The 20,123-nt window shown below is 43.2% G+C and overlaps 1 protein-coding gene across 5 annotated transcripts in view; it reads right to left on the bottom strand.

Moving 5' to 3' along the window:
• The window catches only part of LOC140719771 (adhesion G protein-coupled receptor B2-like), a 1,068,758-nt gene that overhangs the window by 569,343 nt on the left and 479,292 nt on the right, over positions 1-20,123 (bottom strand). For all 5 annotated transcript variants that reach the window (XM_073034634.1, XM_073034637.1, XM_073034636.1 and 2 more), the window contains one exon: positions 2,341-2,447. In XM_073034634.1, coding sequence (XP_072890735.1) covers positions 2,341-2,447 — 107 coding nt within the window. The remainder of the gene's footprint in view (positions 1-2,340; positions 2,448-20,123) is intronic.

Here is a 20,123-nt window from a genome sequence, read left to right as displayed (position 1 = left end):
GCTTTGATGTATATTTAAGGCAGAGGTTGATTGGCATGAAGGGATATGGGGAGAAGGCAGAAGATTGGGGCAGAAAGGAAAATTGGATCAGCCATGATGAAATGTTGAGCCAAATGGCCTAATTCTGCTCCTATATCTTATGACCTTATGGACTTACTAGCTTTAAGCTCTCAGTATTTCACATTTGAAGAGCTCCAGTCTGTCACATACTGATTTAACTTCAAGTAGTTGCTCAATATGCACAAAATGTCAGAGGAACAACCTCAGCCTTTTCCAATACTACCATATAGTCTTTATTCCCAATATGCTTTCCCACTGACTTCAACCACTCACTCACTTTCATTCACTAATATTAGGTCCAGTTCTGACCTTTCTCTCTTAGGACTATCTACATACTGGCTCAAAAAATTCTCCTGGATACAGTTTAAAAAATTCCACCTCCACTAAATTTTTCACAATACAAGAACATGATCACACTAAAATTAAGACATACTTCCTCATGACTGTTGGTAAGTGATTCCTTAACTGATACTGTAATGCCAACTCCTCTCTTGTTTCCTTCCCTTCCATACCTGAAGCGTGAATGCCCTGAAATGTTGATTTCCCAGTCCTGCTCTTCTTTCAAGCATGACTTTGTACCTGCAACAATTCTATATTCCCATTTGCTGATTAACACCTCAAATTCATCAGCTTTATCAGTCAGGCATTTAAAAAATATCAATTACGCCTGTCAATCTTCCCTTTCACCTTTACTGCCATCATTTCTTTGTCTATTGGGTGTTCTATATTTGACTGTACCTACCTCCTAATTATACTCTGTACTCTGATACACTGACAAATTAGTTTTAACACTCTCCAATACCACAAGTAAAGCTTCCTGCGAGGGTATTATACCCCTTCTAGTTCAATGTAACCAGTTCTGCTCAGATACCACCTTCCCTAGAGACAATCCCAGTTATCTAAAATTCTAAAGCCCTCACTCTCACACCATTGTTTTGGTCACTCATACAATTCCTCCTCCTTGTGACCAATGACATACAGTAATGCTTCTGCTATAGCCACCTTAATAAACAACTGTCTTTTCTCCATTGTTTAGGATTGCTAATGGTTTGGAAATTCAGAATCCATGGTGGGTTTGATTGTTCCATTGTGTACTCTAACTTGTGCACATATCCCTGTGTTGTTTTGATTCAGATCAATAACACATAACAGTCAGACCTCCTTTCTATGCACCAGCATCTCTGAAACCATTTCCCATTCACTCATTTACTCCAACATACTAGAAAACAGTCGATAACTTAAATTGATAGAAATAGCTATGTATTCATCAGCCAGCAGGAAACTTTATGGTGCTTTTCTTTTAACAGCCTTTTTCTGGAACCTTCTTCACCTAGGAGTGTTGGAACACTAGTTCAACCAAAGACTGAACTATAAAAGTCACATCAAATGAATAGTTATTGTCCATTTATCAACATTACATATTGGCTCTTAAACTAATCCAGTGAAGCCCAATATAACCTCAAGGATCTGCTTCCATATATGCTTGCTGAAGTCCTTTGAAGATAATACTAAATCCCATAATTTTATGCAGCCTTTCTAGTTTGTGTCAGAACATGCCCACTTAACCTAAATTCATGTTTCTGTAATGTTAACTCAGCCTTTTCTCTCTCCTCAGATGCTCTCTGATTAGCTGAGACTTTTCATCGCTTTTTTTCATTTGACATTTCTGCAGATTGCAGTGCTCTGTATCTTGCAGTTCCAGTATGTTTTCTTTAAACTAAATGCTTTCATTCATCTTCCTCTATTTCCCTTCCTGCAGAAAGATCAGCTGTTCATTCCCCTCCTACAGACTGTGTCAAAAGCAATTTTCTCCGTGAGGCAGGTTTTACAGACATTATTTTAGAGACTAACTCTACCCTTTTAGATATACTTATTGTTCTTTCTATTTTTCCTCATCTGTGCAATTTAAAATGAACCTGCTTTTTCACCTTTCTGGTTATGATGAAGGGCTATTGAGCTGAAGTGATAGGTCTGACTCATCATACACTTTTTTTTTTCCAATTTTCAGAATTTGCTGTATCTTGTTTTGAAATTTTCAAGTCCCCTTCTTTGCATGCAATACTTGTTTTTTTCACTTTAGAACTGCATTAGCAATCAGTTCAAGACTTAATGAAAGAGATTTTATTGAGCCCTTTTAGTCAGGAAGCTTACAGTCAAGCAGACTGAATTAGATACAGATCAGGATCCCTTATCATATGTTCCCAACACAATGCACCACCTAATGACCCATATTATTAACATCCTCAGATTGATACAATATACAAAAGTGATTGTACCTACCGATACATATAGATGTCTGTAATCATGTGAAACACATCTAGCAAAGCTTGGTGGGCCCCAAGATGCAATTCCACGAGAATTTAACAAACATCTGCGGCTGGCTGAACCTAAGTATAACAAAAATAGTAGTAAACATAATATGGTAACAGCATGACTCATTGTACATTCCAGTGTCCTTTCACATATCATATTATTTAAGCTTTCAATGTAATAATGAAAATCATTAAAGAGCCAGCTTGTAGATTATCATCACAAACAAGTGCAGATGCTAGAAATCCAAGCAACACACACAAATTGCTGGAGGAACTCAGCAGGCCAGGAAGCATCTATGGAGATGCTAGACTGGACTGCCAACACAGATGCCTTGTGCAGGAAGGCACAGAGTCGACTGTACTTCCTTAGAAGGTTGGCGTCATTCAATGTCTGTAGTGAGATGCTGAAGATGTTCTATAGGTCAGTTGTGGAGAGCGCCCTCTTCTTTGTGGTGGCGTGTTGGGGAGGAAGCATTAAGAAGAGGGACGCCTCACGTCTTAATAAGCTGGTAAGGAAGGCGGGCTCTGTCGTGGGCAAAGTACTGGAGAGTTTAACATCGGTAGCTGAGCGAAGGGCGCTGAGTAGGCTACGGTCAATTATGGAAAACTCTGAACATCCTCTACATAGCACCATCCAGAGACAGAGAAGCAGTTTCAGCGACAGGTTACTATCGATGCAATGCTCCTCAGACAGGATGAAGAGGTCAATACTCCCCAATGCCATTAGGCTTTACAATTCAACCGCCAGGACTTAAGAACTTTTTAAAAGCTATTATTAATGCTTTTTGAGATAGTGATTTAGATGCATATCATATTTTTTTACTGAGTTAAGTATTGGATGTAATTAGTTTTGCTATAACAAGTGTATGGGACATTGGAAAAAAAGTTGAATTTCCCCATGGGGATGAATAAAGTATCTATCTATCTATCTAAAAGAACATAGTTGATGTTTTGGCCGAAAACCTTCAGCAGAGATTTCTTCCTCTCTTCCTCCTGTCCTCCCATTTTGTCCCATTTCCTAGCTCACCAACACCCAGCCCCCCATGGCGAGCACCCACTTTCATTGCCCTTTCAATCACAGACAGTTCATCCACAGGCCACCCACCACCACCACTCCCATCTGGGTCTGGTTCAAACTGCCTTACGTCCCTATTCTCACCTCCCTTTCTAATCAGAGTCCAGCACAAGTAGCCTTTGTGTTCCTCCTTATCCCCCTCCTGAAGCTGACTCCAATCTTCACACTGCCACAACACCTCTCCCCTCACTACTCCATCTATTTTTTTACCTTTTTCCTATTACCTTTCTTTGTTTGCTTCCATTTATCATACACCTGCCAGTGACCCCAATTCCAACATTCTGCACCTATCCACCTGTCACTTTACACTCCTCCTTAGACCACCAAACGCCATGGACCCTTTTCTCATCACACCCCTACTCTTCTTTATATTGACCATCTCCCCTCTCCACTCTCAATCTTCATGCAGAGTATCAACTGAAATGCTGACAACTCCTTTTCCTCCGCAGATGCTGCTTGACAGAGTTCCTTCATCAGAGTTTTTCTGTTACTCTTTATATTTTGAGTTGGGGAGTCACAGTAGGGTGACACTATTACAGCACCGTGCATTGGAGTTCAGAGTTCAATTCTGATGCTGTACGAAAGAAGTTTGTACGTCCTTCCCATGGAGGTGTGGGTTTCCTCCGGATGCTCCAATTTCCTTCCACATTTTCCAAGGTGTACCAGTTAGTAGGTTAAGACCCTAACACCATAAGACATAGGAACAGAATTAGGCCATCTGGCCCATTGAGTCTGCTCCTCCATTCAATGATTTTTTTTTCCCTATCTCATCCTCAACCCCAGTTCCCAGCCTTTTCCACATAACTTTGATACCACGTCCAATCAAGAACTTTATCTATCTCTGCCTTAAATACACTCGATGACCTGGCCTCCACAGCTGCATGTCGCAACAAATTCCACAAATTCACCACCCTTTGGCTAAAGAAATTTCTCCACATCTGTTTTGAAAGGGCACCCCTCTACCCTGAGGCTATGCCCTCTTGTCCTAGACTCTCCCACCATCTACTCTTCCTTTCCACATCCACTCTGTCTAGGCCTTCAACATTCGAAAGGTTTCAATGAGATCCCCCTCATCCTTCTGAATTCCAGCGTGTGATAACCCTTTCATTCCTGGAATCATCCTTGTGAACCTCCTCTGGACCCTCTCCAATGCCAACACATCTTTTCTAAGATGAGGGGCCCAAAACTGTTCACAATACTCAAGGTGAGGCCTCACCAGTGCCTTATTAAGTCTTAGCATCATATTCTTGCTCTTGTAATTTAGATCTCCTGAAATGAATGCTAACATGGCATTTGCCTTCCTCACCACTGATTCAACCTGCAAGTTAACCTTCAGGGTGTTCTGCACAAGGACTCGCAAGTCCTTTTGCATCTCAGATTCCTGGATTTTCTCCCCATTTAGAAAATAGTCTGCACATTTATTTCTACTACCAAAGTGCATGAACATTGTGCAGTGCTTTAACAGATGAAAAAGCAGCAGGTCATCTGATCCCTTGAACCAACCTTGACATTCAACAGTATTTTTGACTCCAATTTAGTTTTCCTGCTACATCAGACAAATGTTTCATTATGCTGTAGCATAAGCTGTAAATCTATTTATTTGACAGTAGTTGGAACTCTCTGGGCTTAAAGAATTCAAAACACTCAGAAGACTTCCTCACCTTACTTATAATAGGTTAAGCACCCTTCCTGAGATCACATTTCTTGGTCTAGTCCAAGGTTTTCTTTGTTCAGTTCGCAACTTCACCAATCTTCATCTGCCAACTTACTGATCACATCTCCTCCACTCACATGCAAATCACTCACGTGTGTGAGGAACAGTAAGAGCTCCATGTTTAGTTGTCAGGAAGAAAGAAAACTTTACTCATTGGCTTTTAGGGAAAGGAGTTTACAGCAGGAGCTAAAGATGTTTCAACTTGATCATGAATAAAGATAGATCTGGTCCTCGGGTTGAAGTTCTAAACTGGAAAAAGGCCAAATTTGAAGAAATGAGAAAGGATCTAAAAAGCGTAGATTGGGACAGGTTGTTCTCTGGCAAGGATGTGATTGGCAAGTGGGAGACCTTCAGAGGAGAAATTTCGAGAGTGCAGAGTTTGTATGTTCCTGTCAGGGTTAAAGGCAAAAGGAATAAGAATAAGGAACCTTGGTTCTCGAGGGATATTGGAACTCTGATAAAGAAGAGAGAGATGTAGAACATGTATAGGCAACAGGGAGGAAATAAGATGCTTGAGGAGTATAAAAAGAGTAAGAAAATACTTAAGAAAGAAAGCAGGAGGGCTAAAAGAAGACATGAGGTTGCTTTGGCAGTCAGAGTGAAGGATAATCCTAAGAGCTTCTACAGGTATGTTAAGAGCAAAAGGATAGTAAGGGATAAAATTGGTCCTCTTGAAGATCAGAGTAGTCGGCTATGTATGGAACCAAAAGAAATGGGAGAGTTATTAAATGGGTGTTTTGCATCTGTATTTACTAAGGAAACTGGAATGGAGTCTATGGAAACAAGGCAAACAAGTAGGGAGTTCATGGAACTTATACAGAGTAAACAGGAGGAGGTGCTTGCTGTCTTGAGGAAAATCAGAGTAGATAAATTCCCAAGACCTGACAGGGCATTCCCTTGGACCTTGAAGGAGACTAGTGTTGAAATTGCAGGGGCCCTGGTAGAAATATTTAAAATGTCGATATCCACGGGTCAGGTGCCGGAGGATTGGAGGATAGCTCATGCAGTTCTGTGATTTTAAAAAGGCTCAAAAAGTAAGCCGGGAAATTATAGGTCAGTAAGTTTGACATCAGTAGTAGGTAAATTATTGGAAGGAATACTAAGAGATAGGATCTGCAAGTATTTGGATAGACAGGGACTTACTAGAAAAAGTCAGCATGGCTTTGTGAGTGGTAGGTCATGTTTAACCAATCTATTAGAGTTTTTTGAGGAAGTTACTAGAAAAGTGGATGAAGGGAAGGCAGTGAATGTTGTATACATGGACTTCAGTAAGGCCTTTGACAAGGTCCCGCATGGGAGGTTAGTTAGTAAGATTCAGTCGCTAGGTATACATGGAGTATACTAGGTATACATAGGTAAATTGGATTAGACATTGGCTCAATGGAAGAAGACAGAGAGTGGTAGTGGAGGATTGCTACTCTGAGTGGAGGCCTGTGACTAGTGGTGTGCCACAGGGATCAGTGCTGGGTCCATTGTTATTTGTCATCTATATCAATGATCTGGATGATAATGTGGTAAATTGGATCAGCAAATTTGCTGATGATACAAAGATTGGAGGTGTAGTGGACAGTGAGTAAGGTTTTCAAAGCTTGCAGAGGGATTTGGACCAGTTGGAGGAATAGGCTGAAAAATGACAGATGGAGTTTAATGCGGATAAGTGTGAGGTATTGTATTTTGGAAGGACAAACCAAGGTAGAACATACAAGGTAAATGGACACTGAGGAGTGCAGTAGAACAGAGAGATCTGGGAGTACAGATACATAATTCTCTAAAAGTGGCGTTACAATTAGAGAGAGTTGTAAAGAGAGCTTTTGGTACATTGGCCTTTATAAATCAAAGTATTGAGTATAAGAGTTGGAATGCAATGGTGAGGTTGTATAAGACGTTGGTGAGACCAAATTCAGAGTATTGTGTGCAGTTTTGGTCACCTAATTACAGGAAGGATATTAATAAGGTTGAAAGAGTGCAGAGAAGGTTTACAAGGATGTTGCCGGGACTTGGGAAACTGAGTTACAGAGAAAGATTAGGACTTTATTCCCTGGAGCATAGGAGAATGAGGGGTGATTTGATAGACATGTATAAAATTGTGATGGGTATAGATAGAGTGAATGTAAGCAGGCTTTTTCCACTGAGGCCAGGGGAGAAAAAAAATCAGAGGTCATGGGTTAAGGGTGAAAAGGGAAAAGTTTAAAGGGAACATTAGGGGGGGGAATTTCTTCACACAGAGAGTGGTGGGTGTGTGGAATGAGCTGCCAGATGGGCTCACTTTTGACATTCGAGAAAAACTTGGACAGGTATATGGATGAGAGGGGTTTGGAGGGATATGGCCCAGGTGCAGGTCAGTGGGACTAGGCAGAAAAATGGTTGGGCACAGCCAAGAAGGGCCAAAAGGCCTGTTTTTGTGCTGTAGTGTTCTATGGTTCTGTGACATTTATCCTTTTGGTACATAATTGGAGGAAAATTTGCTTACACACTGTTAACCGTTGGACAAATTAATTATGGTGTGGAGATCAGGAGAGATGGTGATAAAGATGGATGTTATCGTGCCCATATGAAAACTGGTGCCATGCTGCCAGGTGGCAAATGAGGAATGGGAAGTGCCCGAGATTGGAATGTTAAAGGTTAAAGGTAGAGTGAGAGAAGTTTTGGCTTTGTATTTCCTTTCTCATTGCTTCTTTTTCATCATCTAGCATTGCCATTCACCATAATCCTGATACAATGAAATGACACCTTCAGCTCACAATGTTCTCCACAAATATTCTCAAAGCTTTGCCAGTAACACTCATGATACATTTGCCTAATTTTTGGATGCACTAAATAGTCCTTTAGCACAAGCTATAGATGACTCATCATGGAGAAAATGAACAAAAGATAGTCCTATAAACAGCAGTTGGTAACCACAGAGAGTATGATCATAGAGGTAAACAACAGATCACTGTCCCTGTTCAGAAAAGGCATGATTTAGCATTCGTTGGTGTGTGGTGAGGGCATTACATGTTGTCAATTTACAGTATGCCACATCTAAATTTAAATCATTTTGATTTGACTTCAAATGAAATGTCATATTAAACTTTATTTTTCCTCCAGATCAAAGTACAGCAAGTTTTGGATCTTGGGGCCTCATAAGGAGGGTAAAATATTCCAGGACATTAGGTAGATCCTGTACCTGATAAAGTGCTCACTGAGTGTATGCTCATGGTCTTCTGCTGCTGTCCACTTCATCCTGTCACAATATAGAGGGGCAAGGGTGCTGGAGGAGGACCCAAATGCAGGACACAAGCACGTTTTGTAAGGTTAACTAAATGGAGTTTATTACTATTTACAAGGAGAGGCATGATACAAGGATAGAACTGAGAGAAATCAAGGAAAGCAAAGAGGAAGTGGGAATAGGCATAATGGATAAGGATTCAGGCCTGGGACTAGGCTGGGGCTCAGGGTCGGGGTGCTAAGACTTGGAGCTCGGGGATCAGAGCCAGGACTTGATACTTGGAACACCAGACACAGAGCCAGGACCCCTCCTTAGGAACAGGACATAGGGCCAGGACTCATACACAGAACACAAAAGACAGTCCATTCGAGTAGCGGCAAATGGCCTGTCTACTGAGCTGGATACAAGACAACACAACAATGGACGGGGTACTATAACTCGGCCCAAGTTTGCTCCAAGCAGCGGGAGCTCTTGACTCACCCTGGCGGGTTAACCTTGCCCGGTCCTGCTCTGGCAAGGGAAGGCAGCTTGCTGGCACTTGCTTTGGGAGAAGTCTTGGCTTGCTCCGGCAAGAAATTTAGTTAGCTCCGGCTAGATGACTTCGTTAATGCTATCACGCCGAACGGCTGAAGCCAGAGACTTATAAACTGCCGGTTTGGTTGAGAGTAAATTGCCTTTAATCACCAAGCCCGAGGGATACGGGAAAACAGGGAATTAAAGGGAAACAAGGAGTCAACGGTCTGGATCGTAACCAACTAGGTAAATTTAAAGGGAACACAATCCGGACCCTGACACATCCACTTCAATGTTTGAAATGCTGTGCGTTTGGAGATGCTCTTCCGCACACCACTAATGCATGGTTATTTGAACTACTGTCACCTGCCAGTCAGCTTGAAGCAGTTTCACCTTTCTCAACGTTCAGAAGTTCAAAATAAATTTATTATCAAAATACATACTGCGGATGTCACAATGTATTACACTGAGATTCATTTTCCTGTGGGTATTCACTGTAGATACAAGGAGACACAATAGAAGCACACACAAAGATGGACAAGCAACCGATGCGCAAAACATAGCGAAGTTTGCATAGAATAATAAAATAATAATAATAAATAACATTGAACACATAAGCTGCAGAGTCCTTGAAAGACTATGCGTTGTGGAATCATTTAGTATTGGGTATTCAGTGAAGTAATCCAATCTGGTTCAAGAGCCTGATGGTTGAGGGGTAATAACTGCTCCTGAACCTGTGGTGTTGGACCTAAGGCTTCCTTCCTAATGGCAGCAGTGAGAGGAGACCATGACCTGGACGTTCCTGGAACAGAACACCTTGAAGATGCTCAGTGATGAGGAAGACTATAGCTACGATGAATTGGCTGTATTATCTATCTTTATTTGGCTTTTCCTTTCAATGTCACGGTCCGGTTGGTTGACTCTTCATTTTCTTTTAATTCCCTTTTCCTCGTGTTCTACCGGGCTCCTTGATTAGGGCACCTGATTCTCATCTGAACCGGCAGCATAAAAACTCCAGCGTACATTTACTCAGGGTTGGACGATCACTTCAGCCAGTGCAGCAATGCACGTTCCGAGCCGCCGAGAATGGTGGATTCTAAGTTGCTTCGGTGCCTGGGGTTGCTTCGGGAATTCTGTCTCTACGTGTCCAGCTGAGTATTGCTGGCTGTTTGTCGTTTCATGTGCTACTCCGAGTCAAGATACGAATTGTCTGTCATCGTTTGGTTTTGTTGTTTTCATGTCCAGCTGGGTATTGCCGGCCATTTGCCGCTTCATGTGCTACTTGGTGTCAAGATAAGAATTGCCTGCTGTTTATCTGCACTATTCTGTGTCGAGGTAAGGATTACCAGCCATTTACCTTTCCAGTTAATGCTCCGTGGCAAGAGGAGTGTTGCCTGCCACCTGCCGACAGTTAGAAGTCCAGCTCCACCAATGCCTGGGGTCGAGAAGAGTTTGGCCTGCCCACTGCTCCTCTGTCCACCCGTGCTGTTTGCCTGTGTTTACACTGTCTCTCGACTGCTGAGTGTTCTATATTCTAAGTTCCGTTCCTGCGCCAGTTGCCTGTGTTAATTCCACACCCCCCCCCCACCCCGTGTTTAATAGGAGTAGGGCATTCCGCCCTCTGTTCTTTCCCGGCCACGCTCATCCCCTGGTCCACATCCTTGCTCTGCCTAAGTCCCGCCACTATATGCCAGACTCTTGCTGTAGTTACCTGGGTTTGATCCCCAGTCCAACTCCGCTCACTCCTTAGCTCCCCTTGGCCTAATCCTTGCTCCCTGGGCTTCTGTGCAACTATTAATAAACACACTGTTATAAACATATAACAATTACAGCACAGAAACAGGCCATCTTGGCCCTTCTAGTCTGTGCTGAACACTTACTCTCACCTAGTCCCACCTACCTGCACTCAACCAATAACCCTCCATTCCTTTCCTGTCCATATACCTATCCAAATTTTTTAAATGACAAAATCGAACATACCTCTACCACTTCTGCTGGAAGCTCATTCCACATAGCTACCACTCTCTGAGTAAAGAAGTTCCCCCTCATATTACCCTTAAACTTCTGCCCCCTAACTCTCAACTCATGTCCTCTTGTGTGAATCTCCCCTACTCTCAATGGAAAAAGCCTATCCACGTCAACTCTATCTATCCCCCTCATAATTTTAAATACCTCTATCAAGTCCCCCCTCAACCTTCTATGCTCCAAAGAATAAAGACCTAACTTGGTCAACCTTTCCCTGCAACTTAGGTGCTGAAACCCAGGTAACATTCTAGTAAATCTCTTCTGTACTCTCTCTATTTTGTTGACATCTTTCCTATAATTTGGTGACCAGAACACTTCTGTTAATACCACCTACGTGTCGGTGTCCTGCACTTGGGTTCGCTTCCAATGTCCTTGTAATATTCAAAGACATTGGTGTTTCTATTAGACAATAGACAATAGACAATAGGTGCAGAAGTAGACCATTTGGCCCTTTGAGCCTGCAACACCATTTTGAGATCATGGCTGATCATCTACTATCAATACCTGGTTCCTGCCTTGTCCCCATATCCCTTGATTCCACTATCCATTAGATACCTATCTAGCTCCTTCTTGAAAGCATCCAGAGAATTGGCCTCCACTGCCTTCCGAGGAAGTGCATTCCAGACCCCTGCAACTCTCTGAGAGAAGAAGTTTTTCCTTAACTCTGTCCTAAATGACCTACCCCTTATTCTCATACCATGCCCTCTGGTACTGGACTCTCCCAGCATCTGGAACATATTTCCTGCCTCTATCTTGTACAATCCCTTAATAATCTTATATGTTGCAATCAGATCCCCTCTCAATCTCTTTAATTCCAGCATGTACAAGCGCAGTCTCTCTAACCTCTCTGCGTAAGACAGTCCTGACATCCCAGGAATTAACCTTGTGAATCTACGCTGCACTTCCTCTACAGCCAGGATGTCCTTCCTTAACCCTGGAGACAAAAACTGTACACAATACTCCAGGTGTGGTCTCACCAGGGCTCTGTACAAATGCAAGAGGATTTCCTTGCTCTTGTACTCAATTCCCTTTGTAATAAAGGCCAACATTCCATTAGCCTTCTGCTGCACTTGCTCATTCATCTTCAGTGACTGATGAACAAGGACTCCTAGATCTCTTTGTATTTCTCCCTTACCTAACTCTACACCGCTCAGATAATAATCTGCCTTCCTGTTCTTACTCCCAAAGTGGATAACCTCACACTTATTCACATTAAACGTCATCTGCCAAGTATCTGCCCACTCACCCAGTCTATCCAAGTCACCCTGAATTTTCCTAACATCCTCATCACATGTCACACTGCCACCCAGCTTAGTATCATCAGCAAACTTGCTGATGTTATTCTCAATGCCTTCATCTAAATCATTGATGTAAATCGTAAATAGCTGTGGTCCCAATACCGAGCCCTGTGGCACCCCACTAGTCACCACCTGCCATTCCGAGAAACACCCATTCACCGCTACCCTTTGCTTTTTATCTGCCAACCAGTTTTCTATCCATGTCAATGTCTTACCCCCAATGCCATGAGCTTTGATTTTACCCACCAATCTCCTATGTGGGACCTTATCAAATGCCTTCTGAAAATCGAGGTACACTACATCCACTGGATCTCCCTTGTCTAACTTCCTGGTTACATCCTCAAAAAACTCCAATAGATTAGTCAAGCATGATTTACCCTTGGTAAATCCATGCTGGCTCGGCCCAATCCTATCACTGCTATCTAGATATGCCACTATTTCATCTTTAATAATGGACTCTAGCATCTTCCCCACTACTGATGTTAGGCTGACAGGTCGATAGTTCTGTTTTCTCCCTCCCTCCTTTCTTAAAAAGTGGGATAACATTAGCCATTCTCCAATCCTCAGGAACTGATCCTGAATCTAAGGAACATTGGAGGAGATTGCTTGTGTCTTCCTTAGTGAAGACAGATCTAAAGTACTTATTAAATTCTTCTGCCATTTCTCTGTTTCCCATGACAACTTCACCCAATTCATTCTTCAAGGGCCCAGCATTGTTCTTAACTATCTTCTTTCTCTTCACATACCTAAAAAAGCTTTTGCTATCCTCCTTTATATTCCTGGCTAGCTTGCGTTCGTACCTCATTTTTTCTCCCCATATTGCCTTTTTAGTTAAGTTCTGTTGTTCCTTAAAAATTTCCCAATCATCTGTCCTCCCACTCACTTTAGCTCTGTCACATTTCTTTTTTTTTAATGCTATGCAATCTCTGACTTCCTTTGTCAACCACTGTGGCCCCTTTCCCCCCTCTGAATCCTTCCTTCTCCGGGGGATGAACTGATTTTGCACCTTGTGCATTATTCCCAAGAATACCTGCCATTGCTGTTCCACTGTCTTTTCTGTTAGGATATCCATCCAGTTAACTTTGGCTAGCTCCTCCTTCATGGCTCCATAGTCTCCTTTGTTCAACTGCAACACTGACACCTCCGAGCTGCCCTTATCCTTCTCAAATTGCAGATAAAAACTTATCATATTATGATCACTACCTCCTAATGGCTCCTTTACTTCAAGATCGCTTATCAAATCCTGTTCATTACATAACACTAAATCCAGAATAGCCTTGTCCCTGGTCGGCTCTTGTACAAGCTGTTCCAAGAATGCATCCCGTAGGCACTCTACAAACTCCCTATCCTGGGGTCCAGCACCAACCTGATTCTCCCAGTTCACCTGCATGTTGAAATCCCCCTTAACTACTGCAGCATTACCTTTGCCACATGCCAATGTTAACTCCCTATTCACCTTGCACCCAATATCCATGCTACTGTTTGGTGGCCTATAGACAACACCCATTAGGGTCCTTTTTCTCTTACTGTTCCTCAATTCTATCCACACAGACTCCACTTCTCCTGATCCTATGTCCCCCCTTGCAAAGGACTGAATCTCATTCCTCACCAACAGGGCCACCTCACCCCCTCTGTCCACATTTCTGTCCCTACGATAGCACGTATACCCTTGCACATTCATTTCCCAGGTCTGATCTCCCTGCAGCCATGTCTCCGTTATCCCAACAACATCATAGTTACCCATTCGCATCTGAGCTTCCAGCTCATCCACCTTATTTCTGACACTTCGTGCAGTCAGATATAGAATTTTTAGCCCATTTCTCCCCTCTCTCTGTTTGAATCTCTGCCTATTGTGCTTAACTCAGCTCCCCGAACTCCCATCGGGCTATACGCCCCTGGAATTTTGTTGTCCTTCCTAAATTTACTTATTCTTTCTGCACATTTAACTCCATCTTTCGTCAGACCATCCCTCTGTACATGTGTCCTCCTTATCACTTGTTCCGCCTCACCTTTCTCTACTACACACTTAATATTCCGGAACCGTGTTCTAGGCCATGATGCAACCACCATGCATCTACAGAAGTTTGTCAAAGATTAAGATGACATGTCAAATCTCAACAAACTTCCAAGAAAGTAGAAGTGTTGCTGTGCACATTCTGGACCCAGGACAAATCCTTTGAAATGATAATGCTGTGGGACTTAAGTTACTATCTCCACCTCTGATCCCCTGATGAGGACTGGCTCATGGGCCTCCGATTTCCTGCTACTGTAGTCAATAATCAGCTTTGTTTTTGCTGATATTGAGTGAAAGGCTGCTGTAGCACCATTCAGCCAGATTTTCAATCTTTCTCAAGTATGCTGATTCATGACCACCTTTAACTCGGCCAACAACAATCATCAGCAAACTTAAATATAGTGAGGGGGGGAGAGAGGGGGTACAAGGGTAGAGCAAGAGGGAGTGAGGGGGGAGTACTGGTGAGAGAGGTGGAGGGGGAGGGAGAAGGGAGGAGACAGGGGAGAGAGAGAACAGAAACAGACCTTTCAGCCTATCTAGTCAATGCCAAAACCATTTAAAATGGCCTAGTCCCACCAACCTGCAATGGAACCATAGCCTTCAACATCCCTACTATTCTTGTACCTATGCATACTTCTCTTAAATGTTGAAATTGAGCTTTCATGCACCACTTGGGCTGGCAGCTCATTCCACACTCTAATAACCCTCTGAGTGAAGAAGTTTCTACTCATATTCCCCTTAAACTTCTCACCTTTCACCCTAAACCCATGACTTCTGGTTGTAGTTCTACCCAACCTCAGTTGCAAAAGCCTGCTTACATTTACCCTATCTAAACCGCTCATAATTTTGTATACCTAATAAAGAGTACAGTCCTACCTACTCAATCTTTCCTTATAACTTAGGTCCTCCAGGCCCAGCAACATCCTTGTGAGCTGTAGTCAATCTCAGTCATAAGTATTAAGCAATTAGAGCGAGGGGATAAGCACACAGCCTTGTGGTGCACCTGTGCTAATGATTGTGGAAGCCTCCTTTAACCTGTCAATAACAAGGTGCATTCAGCCACAGAACCTCCACTCACTGGATGTTTAAAAGGCAAACACGAGGAAATCCGCAGATGCTGGAAATTCAAGCAACGCACACAAAATGCTGGTGGAACGCAGCAGGCCAGGCAGCATCTATAGGGAGAAGCGCTGTCGACATTTCGGGCTGAGATTCTTCATCAGGACTAACTGAAAGGAAAGATAGTAAGAGATTTGAAAGTAGGAGGGGGAGGGGAAAATGCGAAATGATAGGAGAAGACCAGAGGGGGTGGGGTGAAGCTGAGAGCCAGAAAGGTGATTGGCAAAAAGGATACAGAGCTAGAGAAGGGAAAGGATCATGGGACGGGAGGCCGAGGGAGAAAGAAAGGGGAAGGGGAGCACCAGAGGGAGATGGAGAACAGGCAGAGTGATGGGCAGAGAGAGAAAGAAAAAAAAAGAAGGGAAAAAAACCTAAATATATCAGGGATGGGGTAAGAAAGAGAGGAGGGGTATTAATGGAAGTTAGAGAAGTCAATCTTCATGCTATCAGGTTGGAGGCTACCCAGCCGGTATATAAGGTGTTGTTCCTCCAACCTGAGTGTGGCTTCATCTTGACAGTAGAGGAGGCCATGGATAGACATATGGGAATGGGACTCAATGAATATTTTTTGTTTTTCTCACCATTCTCAATATATTTTTGAGACAACACGAGTGAATCTGCAGATGCTGGAAATAAATAAAAACACAAAATGCTGGCAGAACTCAGCAGGCCAGACAGCATTTATGGGAGGAGGTAGTGACAAAGTTTTGGGCCAAAACCGAGACTGTTGTGCGTGAAAATCCCAGGAGGTCAGTGGTTTCTGAGGTACTCACCCCATCTGGCACCAACAATTATTCCACAGTCAAAATCACTTAGGTCACATTTCTTCCCCATTCTGATGCTTGGTCTGAACAACAACAACTGAATCTCATCTTCTTCTTCTATTTCTGGCAGTTTAGACGCATCTAGGCGTATTACTGCCCTCCACGGGATGTATAATTAATTACAGAATTTCAAGAAACTCAAATTCTCAAGTATAAACTAGTCACACATAGAAACAGGATAATAAACTTTTCAATCAGATGGTGGTTCTCTTGCTGGCCAAACAAAGAGTTAATAGAAAAACAAAATACATTTAAGTCAGACAGCCTCTTGAACAATATTTTTCTTTCAATTTTATGTCGATTACAACTCAGCAAAATATGCTGAACTGTCTCTGGACTACCACAGTCACATAATCCAGTAGGATGCCTTCCTATTAACTTTAAGTAATAGTTTAGCCCACAATGCCCCAACCCCAGTCTTGTTAATTTCACCAATCTCTATGATTTAAAGAGTAACAGTCTGAGACCTTTTTAACTAGAGGGTGACTAGAAAAGAAATGCTTTCCCTTTAATTCATTTTTCCAATCCTCTTGCCATTTCTTCTCTATGCCTTTTTTTATCCTACTTCTCAATTTTATCACTTCTCTGCTTGGGGGTATTCTAATTCGTACTAGCCTGCTCTGTAAGGAATACTTTGCAATGCCATTCACAATTTCATTTCTCTCCACCCCAGCATGCCCAGGTATCCATGTAAATCTAACTTCACAACCCATTTTCCCTATTCTAAACAAAACTAAGAGAATCTCAATAACTATGTCTGGATGAGCTTTTGATTTATTCCCTTTTATCGCCTCTAAGACAGCAGCAGAATCTGAACTGATGATATCCCTGCATGGTCGACAGTCTTCTGTCCGCCATAAGGCCCAGAGGATTGCTAATAATTCTGTTGCAAAGACAGAAACACCATCTGAAACCCAGTGACCAATCTCAACTCCAAGTTGAGACACGTGCATCCCAAATCCTGCCTTAATGCTCTCTGGGTCCACTGAGACATCAGTAAAAATCTTCAGATAAGATCCCCATTTATTATTTAAATATTCATTTACCATCGATGCTGTTGAAATTGTTCTGCTTCCTTGAAACTGAAGAAGGAGGAATAGGTCTACTTCTGGCTCTGGCAAAAGCCAAAAAGGAATGGGTGGCAAGCATATTTGGTCAGCTATGTCTTCCTCAATCAGTTTCAATTTCACAGCCCAGATATTAACCAAATCTAAAAATGGATATCTTTTAATTTTACTTTGGCGCTCCGACGTCTCCTGCAAAAGACATTTTGATGGACAGCTGTGATTGAAGCCATTTAGTTTCACCCAATACTGCAGGCCCAACTTAACTTGTCTTAAATGTAGAGGCACTTCTCCCATCTCCACACATAATGCAGGACTGATGTTGTTCTGAAAGCTCCACAACAGAGTCTCAGTGCTTTGGACTGCACATTGGCTAATTTTACAAGCACTGCCGTAGCAGCGGAACCATAAGCAATACAACCATAATCAATTACTGATCTAATCATAGCTAGATATATTAAGTACATAGTTTCCCACCCTGCTCCCCAGTCACATCCAGCAATACTTCTCATAACATTTAAAACTTCCTCACACTTTCCAATTTTTTTTAATCTATATGACCCCTCCAAGTAAATCTTTCATCAAACCAGATGCCTAAAAACTTGAATAAATTGATTTTTTCTAATGGAGAATCACATAGACACAATTCACAATCAGGGATCTTTCTTGTAAAGCCAAAAATCATATATTTGGACTCAAAAGCAGAAATCCTGAAACCCCATTTGTTTGCCCTGTTTTCAACTGATCTTAAAGCCTTTTGTACCTGCTTTAATATATACTTGACATTTCAAGTCAAGTCACTTTTTATTGTCATTTTGACCATAACTTCTGGTACCATACACAGTAAAAACGAGACAACGTTTTTCAGGACCATGGTGCTACATGAAACAGTACAAAAACTACACTGAACTACGTAAAAACAACACAGAAAAAACTACACTAGACTACAGACCTACCCATGACTGCATAAAGCACACAAAACAGTGCAGTCATTACAATAAATAATAAACAAGACAATAGGCACAGTAGAGGACAGTAAGTTGGTGTCAGTCCAGGCTCTGGGTATTGAGGAGTCTGATGGCTTGGGGGAAGAAACTGTTACATAGTCTGGTTGTGAGAGCCTGAATGCTTAGGTGCCTTTTCCCAGATGGCAGGAGGGAGAAGAGTTTGTATGAGGGGTGCGTGGGGTCCTTCATAATGCTGTTTGCTTTGCAGATGCAGTGTGTAGTGTAAATGTCTGTAATGGTGGGATTAGAGACCTCGATGATCTTCTCAGCTGACCTCACAATCCGCTGCAGGGTCTTGAGATCCGAGATGGTGCCAGGCAGTGATGCGGCTGCTCAGGATGCTCTCAATACAACCCCTGTAGAATGTGATGAGGATGGGGGACGGGAGATGGTCTTTCCTCAGCCTTTGCAGCAAGTAGAGAAGCTGCTGGGCTTTCTTTGCTATGGAGCTGGTGTTGAGAGACCAGGTGAGATTCTCCGCCAGGTGAACACCAAGAAATTTGGTGGTCTTAACAATCTCTACTGAGGTGCTGTTGATGTTCAGCAGACAGTGGTCGCCCTGTGTCCTCCTGAAGTCAACAACCATCTCTTTTGTTTTCAAAGGCAACACGAGTGAATCTGCAGATGCTGGAAATAAATAAAAAACACAAAATGCTGGCAGAACTCAGCAGGCCAGACAGCATCTATGGGAGGAGGTAGTGACGACGTTTCGGGCCGAAACCCTTCATCAGGAGTGAAGTAACATGGGATAGTCGAGGGGGGATAAGAAGTGGGGGGAGGGATGAAGTAGAGAGCTGGGAAGTGATAGGCTGGAGGGAAATGGGCTGGGGGAAGGTGGAGAATTATGAGAAATAAAAGAGAAAGAAAGGTAGGGCTGGGGAGAGATTGTAGTGAGGGGGGAAAAGAGAGAGAAAGAGAACCAGACTAAAATTATAGATAGGGATGGGGTAAGGGGGGGTGCAGGGGTATCAACAGAGGTCTGTGAGTTGAATGTTCATGCCGACAGGTAGGAGGCTACCTAGGCGGGAGATAAGATATTGATCCATCGACCTGCATGTGGCCTCATCTTGACAGTAGAGGAGGTCATGGACAGACATATCGGAGTGGGAGTGACTGCTGGAGGACTGAGCGCCGGTGTTCGGCGAAACGGTCTCCCAGTCTACGGCGGGTCTCCCCAATGTATAAATGGCCACATCGGGAGCACCGCATACAGTATATCACCCCAGCTGACTCGCAGGTGAAGTGGTGTCTCACCTGAAAGGGCTGCCTGGGGCCTAGGATGGTGGTGAGGGAAGAAGTGTGGGGGCAGGTGCAGCACTTCTTCCATTTGCAGGGATAAGTGCCTGGAGGGAGGTCGGTGGGGAGGGATGAGGGGGATGAATGGACAAGGGAGTCGCGTAGGGATCCAACGTATAATCCTCCGCAACTTCCGCCACCTCCTACGGGATCCCACCACCAGCCACATCTTTCCCTCACCCCCACTCTCGGCTTTCCGCAGGGATCGCTCTCTACGCGACTCCCTTGTCCGATCCAGACTGACTGAGGTCAGGAAGTCTAGAATCCAGTTGCAGAGGGAGGTGTTCAGGCCCAGTAGGCTCAGCTTTCCAATCAGTTTCTGAGGGATGATTGTGTTGAATGCTGAACTAAAGTCTATGAACAGCATAGTACATGTCTTTTTTGTCAAGGTGGGTTAGGGCCAGGTGGAGGGTGATGGTAATGGCATCGTCTGTTGAACAGTTGGGATGGTACACAAACTGCAGGGGGTTTATTGAGGGGGGCAGCAGGGTCTTGATGTGCCTCCTGACGAGCTTCTCGAAACACTTCATGATGATGGATGTGAGTGCATCCATATATAGGAAGGATATGTAAGATTTCTAAAGGGTCCAAGGG

Source organism: Hemitrygon akajei, chromosome 32, assembly GCF_048418815.1.
Source record: "Hemitrygon akajei chromosome 32, sHemAka1.3, whole genome shotgun sequence".
NCBI lineage: Eukaryota > Metazoa > Chordata > Chondrichthyes > Myliobatiformes > Dasyatidae > Hemitrygon > Hemitrygon akajei.
This window is presented reverse-complemented; position numbering and strand designations above follow the sequence as displayed.